We start from the raw sequence: 11,420 nt of genomic DNA on the forward strand, positions 1-11,420 counted from the left end.
ATTTTCTTTATAGAAAAAACTTCTTCGAGCTTATGTCAGAACTCTTCACTCTTCATGCAAACTCGCTCTAAGAAAATTCATATGATCCTACATTTTTTAATCATAAAAACAAATCTTCAAACTATCTGTTCTCTTGCTTTGTGTAGAACTTCTTTTCTTTCTTTCACCATCCTTTCCACATCTTCTAAGAGCTTCTTAACATTAACAGCTTGTTCTTCATCCAACTATACATTTCCTAAACATTTGTATTTCCAAACGTTTAACTTCTGAAATTGTTCTGGGCTTAAACTTAATTATTGACATTGAAGTCTCACATAAAATTATACATTTGTTCCCTATTGGACCTTTATCATTTTCAACTATGGCTGTCCTTTCCCTTCGACTTCGCCATTCATTCTCAGATTGGTCTCCTGGAACTAAATTATCAACATTGTGAACTTCTAATCCTTCTGGGAATTATACCTAACGTCAGCCCTCTTTCGGTTTAATAATAATCAATACAGGAAATGAAATTCAAGTTGTATCCAAATCATGTACACAAGCCAAGCATTATCTGAATAATTATATGGCTTTGTAAACTCTTCTTTATCCATTTTCTTTAAAGAATGTGCAGGACTCTCGACGATTACTTTCTATGATGGAATATATTTTTCAACCTTCACAATGCAAACAAAAGATAGATTTTCATATAAATTTGATAACACTTACTTCACATCTTCACGTGCAAGCTTATTTGATAGAGTGTTTTACAAGCGGTTTCATTTTGTTTTCTGAACTGTCTTCTTCTTCCTTCTTTTTCTCCATAGATCAAACATTTCTTTCTTCTCTTGCCACTTCAATAATTCTCCTTCCAACTTTTTCCTCTTGGACAACGGAACAGGATAAGGATTGGAGAAAACAGGTTCTTCACTGGTCAGATTTATTTCACAGATAGAATTTCTAGATAATCCTGGCTTGTCGGCGAATATTCTTCTATATTTCAACAATAAATTAAATAGCTGCTCCTTTTCCTCAACTCTCAAAACATCTGAAGCAAAGGCTTTATCTCTTATGTCTGATTCTGTTGCAGTCCACTCATCAGCGTTAGCTTCTTCCTCCGCTTTCATACACTGTATTAAGGCTGTCTTCTCCCGCGACTCGCCCTTCTCTGAATCTCCAGCGTTAGGAAGTAAATGTTGCTCTACTGTGTGTCCGCCATTGATCAGATACAATTTTTCTGCGCCTGCATCCAGAGTGGCTTTGTATCTTCGAAGGAAAGGATAACCAAATAATAAGTCAGCTTCTAAGCACTTGACCACATATACCAAATCTTCAAATATAAAACCGCCAATTTCAAAATTTATTCGCCTACAACCAGCTATCCGTGATCTTTCTTTTCCAGCAAAATCTTTTAATATTACGCCTGGACACTTCTGCAATTTAAGACCTGGTAATCGCTCTCGTACTTGAAGCCAAATATTATAATTCATAAGGGTACATTCGCTACCCGTGTCCAGAGTGCATTTTATTTGGAATCCTAATACCTCGACTGAAATTTCAGGTTTCTTCACATTATCCCTATCTTCTTCCATTATCGTCTTTCTAATTTTTAAATAATTTAGAGGAGTGGCTTCGATATTTAAGTACAATACTTCTAACGGATCTTCTGTTAGGAATGGGTCTTCACTTTCGTCGCTTTCTTTTACTTGCATGCCCTTCATTGCAAGCGTAAGAGTACCGCTTACAACGGGCGCTGGGCTAAACCCAGAACTTCATTGCAGTTAATTTCCCATGGCGACGCTGTAACTCTAAGATTACTGGAAGGTAGCTCTTCCGTCTGTATTGCACACTCTTTTCGTTCTGGAGCTATTTGATCTCTTCTCCAACTATTTGTGTACGGCGTAGTCCTTCTATAAAGTCTGTTACTTGTCCAGTTTCTATTCTTCCACCTTCCACCCGGGAATCGCTGTCCTTCTCTGGTGATTGGTTCCTTCCCATTTCCGCTCTCTGCGCTGCGGGATCCTCCAGGATTATTAGTAGAAGTTGTCATCTGTACTCTGCGAACTCGAGGTTGGTTAGGTCTCCTTTCTTCTGCTTTATTTCCGTCGCCTCTCCACCCATCTATCTGTTCTGAGGCTTCGTACTTCCCCAAGAAGTTGGTCAACTGGTCAATGTTTCGAGGATCTCTTGTTAATACTAGCTGCCGTATTCTGTATGGGAGCTGATGAATAATTAAACTTAACACTTCTGTTTGGTCCACACGTTCGACCAAGTTACAGTATGAACCGTAGACGTCCCAACAATAATCCTCCATAGAAAGACCTGAGGATTTGGAATATCTTCTGTTTCTTAAAATCTGGATCTCTCTCTGCTTCGCTTCTGCAGAGGCATACTGTTTTTTAAACGCGGCACAAAACTGTTCAAAAGACTTCCACCTTCTCTCGTTGGCAATAAACCAGGCTTTAGCTTTCCCTTTCATTACAGAAGGAAGCACCTTTAATCTATAGTGCATAGGCATTTTCATTATGTCCATGGACGTTTTCAGTTCTTCCAAATAACGCTCCGCTGATATGGAATTTATTTCTCCGGTAAATTTGCTCAGAGAGTTAATATCTGACATTCTAAAAAAATGTCCAGTGTGAGATGGACTATGAGAGACATCAAGAGATTTATCAATACCTTCTCTGGGTATCCCTTTTGTACTTTGGATACGTCTCCTCCTCTTACGGTTCCTTTTAGTCAACAATTCAGCAGAAGTTACAGATTCTGTTGAAGATATACCGGAAATCAAAGGGTCATTGTATAGGAATGTGTTCTTGTTTTCATTATTTGGTTTTGATGATGTGGGTTAAATTACTTTTATTCTCAAGAGATGGCGTATGTGGTTCATGTATCAGATGTTTGCGTGGGCGCCAAGCAAAGAAACGGTTAGTGAGTGAGCAGCAACATGGCGCGAATCGCGATAACCACAGCTGGACATTACTAAGCACATACGTCGTCTAAAGTGATTAGAATTGACTTTCAGTGATACTTCATGTAGTTAGTGCATTACAGGTAGAAAATAGATGTCTCAAAGAATCAGCGTGTGCATTTGTGTTTGTGTTTTCTTACAAGAAGCAACGCAACTCCAACATTTTTATGGTCCTCCAAGCCTTGGATGTCTTACCTCTACCTGACTGTGAACTGTAAACTTTGTGGTGAACGGTGTGTTCTAGTTTTGCATTGACATAGCGTGGTCCAGTTGTGTGGATTCGTGTCTCAAGAACTGAACGTTTCGTGCGGGTGGCAGAAGGGACATTCCGGAATCTCGATACTAAATTTATTGCGTAGCAAGCATATTCAGAAGGCGGGGAAGGAAATCAGCTGATTCTTCGTGCGAGCAGTGCAGCAGTGTTTCCAACCGGCGAGACGATTGTGTGTCCAACATCGGCAGCGCTGAAGTTTGCAGGTAATCAGGCTCATTTTAGTACCATTTCCTTTTCCTTTCTTTACATTACATTACGTTCATTAATTGCATTATTGTGAAACCTTATCAGTTATCCTTTCACCATGACAGAGGCAGAGATTAAACGTTTAAAAGTTGTGCGAGGAAGCTACAAAGGGCAATTGACCCGTATGAAAGCATTCGTCGATGCATTTGACATTAATATACAGAGTGTTCAGGAAATTAAATTGAGATTAAGTCACTTGACAGAGATGTGGGACAAATTCAATGACGTTCAAACCAGTTTGGAACTTCAATCGGAAGCAACCGAAGAGGAAGTTCACAGAATAGAATTTGAAGAAAAGTACTACAGCATTAGGTCTCAAATGGAGACAATAGTGATGCGGCATGATCAAATGAATCAGCCCAGTGTTAGTACTAGTTCTGTTACGTCAGTTCAGTCTCAACTTAGACTTCCAAAGATTTCCATACCCTCTTTTGATGGAAATTATGAAAACTGGCTTCCATTCAAGGACAATTTTAAAGTGTTGGTCCATGATAACAATACATTACCAGCAATACAAAAATTTCATTATTTGCGGTCCTCTTTAAAGGGACAAGCCAGTAAGCTCATTTCAAACTTGCAAGTCAGTGAGGCAAATTATACAGTAGCATGGAACTTGCTCACTGAAAGATATGATAATAGCAGGCTTATTGCATCACATTACGTTAGTGAACTATTACACATAAAGTCGGTGCGTAAAGAAGATGCAAATGAATTGAGACAGTTTGTAAATACAGCAACCTCAAATCTGAATGCTTTAAAGGCTCTTAAACTTGAGGTGCCTTTGGATGAAGTCATTTTATCCCAACATTTTGTATCTCATTTGGATCACAATACTCGTAAGGAATTTGAATTATCACAAGAGCATGATTACTTTCCTACCTTGTCAGAATTATTTGCATTTGTAGAGCGCAGGTGTCAAGCTTTAGAAAACATGAAACCGACACATAGTGACACCAATGCTAAGCAGTTTCAATCACATGATAAGCAAGGTAAATTCATGAAACAAAGCAACACGTATTTAGCAACATCCACTAACATTCAGTGCATGTACTGTTCCGCAAATCATACTTTGTACCAATGTGAGACTTTCTTACAGGCAAGTTATAAACAGAAGCAAGAATTTGTGAAGAAGAAAGGTCTTTGTTTTAATTGTTTATCTTCAAAACATTCATTGAAATTTTGTAAATCTGGAAATTGCAAAATTTGTAATTTGAAACATAATACTCTCTTGCATAGGGATACTCCTGAAAGACCAAGATCGTCGAGTGTCAGTAACAATACAAGCAATAGACAACAATTGAATTCTAGGGTGTATCCTCAAGAAAGCAACAATGGGGCAAGAGATGAAGCACCTCAATCTTCATATTGTACAGTCAAAGAAAGACACACTTCACAAGTTTTATTGTCAACTGCCTTAGTGAAGGTAAAAGGCAACAATGGACAATTTCATTATTGCAGAGTCCTCTTAGATAGTGGGAGTCAGTCAAATTTTGTAACTACATCATTAGTGCAGAAACTGCGACTGAAGAAAGAAAACTATGTTGTTCCAGTCCAGGGAATAAACAATTCGTGTCTTGAAACTAAACATTGTGTAGATGTTGTAATCCAGTCTAGAACGTCTAATTATACAACAACAGTGAAGTGTCTTGTGTTACCAAAAATCACAGGCGACTTGCCCACACAGGTAATCGATTGCAGTACTTGGGATCTCCCAAAGGATATTCAGTTTGCTGATCCTTCATTTCATCAGCCAGGCAGCATAGATTTGTTGATTGGATCTGAACTATTTTTCTTGCTACTACGTTCAGATAGAAGAACAAGAATAGGAAATTATCCTGTACTTCAAGATACAGAGTTAGGATACATTTTAGCAGGAGCTATGCCTCAACAATGTGAAACACCTACAACAGTTACTTCATGTTTTGTTCGTACTGAAGATAGCCTTCAATTACAAATACAGAGGTTTTTTGAGTTAGAGGAAGTATTCACGAAGACCAAGAGCAAAGAAGAAATGGATTGTGAAAGGCATTTTCAAGAAACAACCATCAGGCAGAAGGATGGTAGATTTATGGTTAGGCTACCATTCAAACCAAATCATACTGAATTAGGTAATTCGTTTCAACAAGCAGACAAAAGATTTCATCAGTTGGAAAGAAGATTAACATCACAGCCAACACTCAGGCAGAACTATTGTGAATTCATGGACAATTATGAATCATTAGGCCACATGAAGCAAATTAAAACTACTGATGAAGAGAACAAGGAGTCATATTACCTACCGCATCATGCTATTATTAGAGAAAGTACTACAACACCTGTGAGAGTTGTATTTGATGGATCATCGAAAACAGACAGTGGACTATCCATTAACGATGTTCTAATGACAGGGCCTACAGTCCAAGAAGATCTATACTCTATTGTACTGAGGTTCAGAACGCACAAGATAGTTTTTACAGCAGATATAGCCCAGATGTTTCGCAACATTAGAGTCCATCCTTATGACACTAAATATCAAAGAATATTGTGGAGAAAATCACCAAACGAAGAAATACAAACTTATGAATTATTAACTGTAACTTATGGCTTAACCTCATCGCCGTACCAAGCTGTTGCAGCATTACAAATGCTTGCAAGACAGGAAAACGAAAACTTTCCCAATGCATCCAGCATATTATTAAGGGATTTTTATTGTGACAATGTAGCATCAGGAGGTGATAACATTGAAACTATGCTCAACTTACAGTCTGAACTGAATGAACTCTTGAAACGAGGTGGATTTATTTTACGCAAATGGTGCTCCAATTGTGAGGAATTGGTGCAAGCAGTACCAGAAGAACACAGAGAAGTTCATTTACCATTTCAGTTCAATAATGAAGCAGAAATAAACACATTAGGCCTCATCTGGCAACCATCAACAGACAAATTTTTAATTTCGTGCAAAGTAGCGAAAGATGGAGACTTTTGTTCACCATTAACGAACATAACCAAACGACAAGTTGTGTCAATTGTTAGCTCCATATTTGATCCACTGGGACTTATCAGTCCAACTGTCATTTTATACAAGATGTTTTTGCAGAAACTTTGGAGTTGTAAATTGGAGTGGGATGAACAATTAGATTCAGATTTAAGAAACCAATGGACGAATTTGTATCAACAACTACCAGATATAGTTCACATCCAAATAGAGAGATTTGTACTGACAACAGAAAAGACAAATGACATTCAGATACATGGATTCTGCGACGCAGCAGTAGGAGCTTATGGTTGTTGCATTTATATTAGATCAAGAGATGAGTTAGGAAGAATCAATGTTAAATTACTGTGCGCAAAGTCAAGAGTAGCGCCAATAAAAAAAGTTACTTTGCCACGACTAGAATTGTGCGGTGCTCTTCTATTAGCTAAACTAGTTAAGAAAACAACACCAATTTTGAGAATTCCAATTGACAGTACATATTTTTGGACAGATTCAAAAATCGTACTTGGGTGGCTAGCAGCGTCCCCCACTCGATGGAAAACCTTCGTAGGTAACCGTGTTGCACAGATCCAGGAACTTTCTGTTATTAACCAATGGCATCATGTCACATCTAAGTGTAATCCAGCAGATTTGATAACAAGGGGAGTAGAACCAAGAGCCCTCAAGGATTCGGAAATTTGGTGGAATGGACCTACGTGGTTAAAAGAAGATACTTGGCCATTACATGTTATGGAAAATAGCGAAATTGAAGAATGCATAACAGAACAAAGGAAGATTGTTACATCAATGTTTAGCAAGATTCATGGAACAGAAGCAGATTTCATGCTGAGATTTTCCACATTACAGAGATTGCTTCGTATAGTAGCAACATGCTATAGATTCATTTACAATGTTAAGAATCCTACTTCGAAGAGAACAGGAAACTTTTCTTATGTTGAATTACGTGCAGTACTGATGAAATGTATCTTAATTGTGCAACGCATTTCATTTCCACAAGAAATTCATGATCTAGAAGAAGGAAAACAAGTATCAAAAAATAGTCCTATCAAGGATCTTCATCCATTTATTGATGACAGACAGCTGTTACGAGTTGGTGGAAGACTCGAAAATTCAGAATTGCCATATGAGAGCAAATATCAATTAATTTTGCCTACCAAACATCATCTGACGCAACTCATAATTGAATCAGAACATCGTCGTTTATTACATGCAGGACCTCAATTGTTGATAAGCTCTTTAAGACAGGAATACTGGATTCCACATATCAGACAAACAGTAAGATCTGTCTTGCATAAATGCTTAATATGTTTTAAGTTGCAAGCCAAGGCGTCACATCAACTCATGGGACAATTACCAAGCCCAAGAGTCACACCATCACGTCCATTTTTAAATACAGCAGTAGATTATGCTGGTCCTTGTATCATAAGAACAAACAGAAGAAGCAGAATCACTACCAAGGGATATGTAGCTATATTTGTGTGCATGGCTACTAAAGCAGTGCATATTGAAGCAGTTATTTCCTTAACGTCAGACGCATTTATCGCTGCTCTACGCAGATTTGTTTCTAGAAGAGGAAAATGTCAAAACCTATACAGTGACAACGGGACTAATTTTGTTGGAGCTAATAGAGAACTGAGAGAGCTCAGTCAACTCTTCAAAGCAGAACAGCTAAAAGGTGGACTTGAAGATTTTGCAATAAAAGATGGAATCAACTGGCACTTCATTCCAGCTAACGCGCCCCACTTTGCAGGATTGTGCGAAGCCGCTGTAAAGTCTATGAAATATCACTTTAAGAGGATAGTGGGAAATGCTACTTTGACATACGAAGAGCTTGCAACATTGTTAACGCAAATTGAAGCATGCCTCAATTCCCGACCCCTGACCTCAATATCTGATAATCCCAGTGACACCTTTTACTTAACACCTGGTCACTTTCTTATAGGGTCACCTCTCATGTCCATACCTGAGCCTGATTTAACTAACTTGCCCCAAAACAGTCTTTCTAGATGGCAACACATTCAGCAATTACAACAACATTTTTGGAAAAGATGGTCGAAGGATTATCTCCACGAGCTACAACAGCGTCGTAAATGGACGGCTTCAACAGAAAATCTTCAACCAGGCATGGTGGTTCTGGTCAAAGAAGACAACGCACCTCCACTTACATGGAAAATAGCAGTAGTGGAAGAGACGTTTCCTGGTAAAGACGGTGTAGTGCGTGTGGCAAAAATTAGATCAAAAACTGGTTTTACTAAAAGACCAGTGAACAAATTGATTCCCTTACCTAATGACAATTGAATTAGCAAATCTGTTGATTGGAATTTATCCAATCAAGAGGGGGGAATATGTATAGGAATGTGTTCTTGTTTTCATTATTTGGTTTTGATGATGTGGGTTAAATTACTTTTATTCTCAAGAGATGGCGTATGTGGTTCATGTATCAGATGTTTGCGTGGGCGCCAAGCAAAGAAACGGTTAGTGAGTGAGCAGCAACATGGCGCGAATCGCGATAACCACAGCTGGACATTACTAAGCACATACGTCGTCTAAAGTGATTAGAATTGACTTTCAGTGATACTTCATGTAGTTAGTGCATTACAGGTAGAAAATAGATGTCTCAAAGAATCAGCGTGTGCATTTGTGTTTGTGTTTTCTTACAAGAAGCAACGCAACTCCAACAGTCATTATCATCTCTCACCCATCGAATATTTTCCACAGATCTGCCAGTATTTCCAGCAGTCATTCCTGGATATCCTTGCACAGATTCTAAATGTAATCTCTCCAACTTCCCTAAAAGGAATTCCTCCATAAAATAGAACTTCTGGTTAATTTCTTTATTCATCTTCTCACTGTCCTGCATACACAAATTCCTTGAAGTACTTTGCTGATCCACGACGGATTCTATCCTTGCCCTTACGGTGTCCATTTCATTCATTACTTTTCGTCTGTCTACTTCCCAGACTTCTTCTATCTTATTTAGAGCATCTCTCCCTTCATCAATTTGTTTTAACAAATCACATCGCACAGCTTCCAATTCTTCTTTGTTTTCTTGTCTTCTGTCTTCTATTATTTTCATCATTTCATTTTTATCATCTTTCCGCTCATCCTCAATCTTCTTCATCAATTCTTCTCGGTCTGCTTTCATTCTCGTCATCATTTCCTCCTTATCATTCCTAAATACCTCCTCTAAGTTCCTGAAAGCTACTTTAGTTTCGTTTCTTCCGTCTTCAATAATCTTCATCAGTTCCTTTTTATCCTCTTTCCGTCCTTCTTCTATCATCTTCCTCAATTCATTCTTATCTTCTAGCCTTCCTTCTTCCATTTTCTCAAACCTCTTTATCATTTCATTCTGATCTTCTTTCCTTCCTTCTTCAATGATCTTCCTTAATTCATTCTTATCTTCTAGCCTTCCTTCTTCCATTTTCTCAAGCCTCTTTATCATTTCATTCTGATCTTCTTTCCTTCCTTCTTCAATGATCTTCTTCAATTCATTCTTATCTTCTAGCCTTCCTTCTTCCATTTTCTCAAACCTCTTTATCATTTCATTCTGATCTTCTTTCCTTCCTTCTTCAATTCTCTTTAACCATCCACAAAGTACCTCCATATTTAAAGTAGCACTATGCGATTTGCAATTTTTACAAACTAAGTCATCATCAGGAATAAATTCTCTGGATATTGGCAAATTTGCACACCCTAAATGGAAATACGCCTCGCATTTCCTGCACTGAAATATTTCGTCCAAGGGCTTATCTTTATCATCACAACAACTCAATTTATCCATTTTCTTCTTGCTCTGGCTTCTCAAAATTCTCCTACTCATACCCTGATATCTCTGCAAAATCGATCACATGACTTACATCAGACTTTGTAACGCTCGACAATTTCCTCATGACTTCACACGGCACAAAACACACGTTTTTTTCACACGATATTACAGTTACAATTTATCCTTTTACATCATCGATGCCTTCACGTTGAGCGCCAAATTTACCTGTGACGTTCCTTTCTGGTGTTCGCCACTGGATCACGGATTACTACGTCACGGTAGTTACCCAATCTCCCTGTGCGGCGGAGTTATGAGACTCACCTTAATGTTATGCTACAATGAGCATTCTCAGGACGAAACGGTTTGAACAAAAAGAATAGCTTCTTACTATTTTACAAATTTAATAAAACATTTTACCTTTAAACCATCACTGCAAATTAATAACAGTGATGGTTTAAAGGTAAAATGTTTTATTAAATTTGTAAAATAGTAAGAAGCTATTCTTTTTGTTCAAACCGTTTCGTCCTGAGAATGCTCATTGTAGCATAACATTAAGGTGAGTCTCATAACTCCGCCGCACAGGGAGATTGGGTAACTACCGTGACGTAGTAATCCGTGATCCAGTGGCGAACACCAGAAAGGAACGTCACAAGTTTCATCCCTTTCAGCCCAAGTTGATAGGTTATTCGACTAAACAAATTTCACTAATATGATAGAGTTTACTGCTGAACTCTAGTTAATATATGACCGCAAGAATTTCGATGGGCAAAGAAGGTCCCAATTAAGTTTTCTTTCTCTTTTAGCTTACAAGTAGTCCTTCTGTACTTTCTGTTTCACTGGTGCATATTTTTATCATACTAGCAAGCTTCTTAATTATTCCAAATTCTACTAATATATTATATAATTTATCTCTTTTGACCGAATCATATGCTTTTTTTAAATCAATGAATAGCTGATTGACATTTTGATTATATTCCCACTTTTTTCAAGTGTCTGTCTGATGTGAAAATTTGATCTGTAGTTGATCTGTTACGTTTAAATCCACATTGATAATCACCTATAATTTCATTAGCATATGGGGTTAGTCTTGTTAAAAGAATGTTAGACAATATTGTGTATGTTGTTGAGAGTAGAAAAATTCCATGGTAATTATTGCAGTTCATTTTATCACCTTTTTAAACACAGGAACAGTTATGTATTCTTTCCACTG

At 37.8% G+C, this 11,420-nt stretch overlaps 1 protein-coding gene across 1 annotated transcript; it reads left to right on the forward strand.

Moving 5' to 3' along the window:
* The first annotated feature begins 3,528 nt into the window (after positions 1-3,528).
* LOC145977835 (uncharacterized) lies at positions 3,529-8,742 on the forward strand. Its single transcript, XM_083110153.1, has 2 exons — positions 3,529-4,459; positions 4,889-8,742. The coding sequence occupies exons 1-2, from the start codon at positions 3,529-3,531 to the stop codon at positions 8,740-8,742; spliced, it is 4,785 nt and encodes a 1,594-aa protein (XP_082966279.1).
* Positions 8,743-11,420: the final 2,678 nt, after the last annotated feature.

This window comes from Lepisma saccharinum, chromosome 23 (assembly GCF_977018435.1).
Source record: "Lepisma saccharinum chromosome 23, izLepSacc3.1, whole genome shotgun sequence".
NCBI lineage: Eukaryota > Metazoa > Arthropoda > Insecta > Zygentoma > Lepismatidae > Lepisma > Lepisma saccharinum.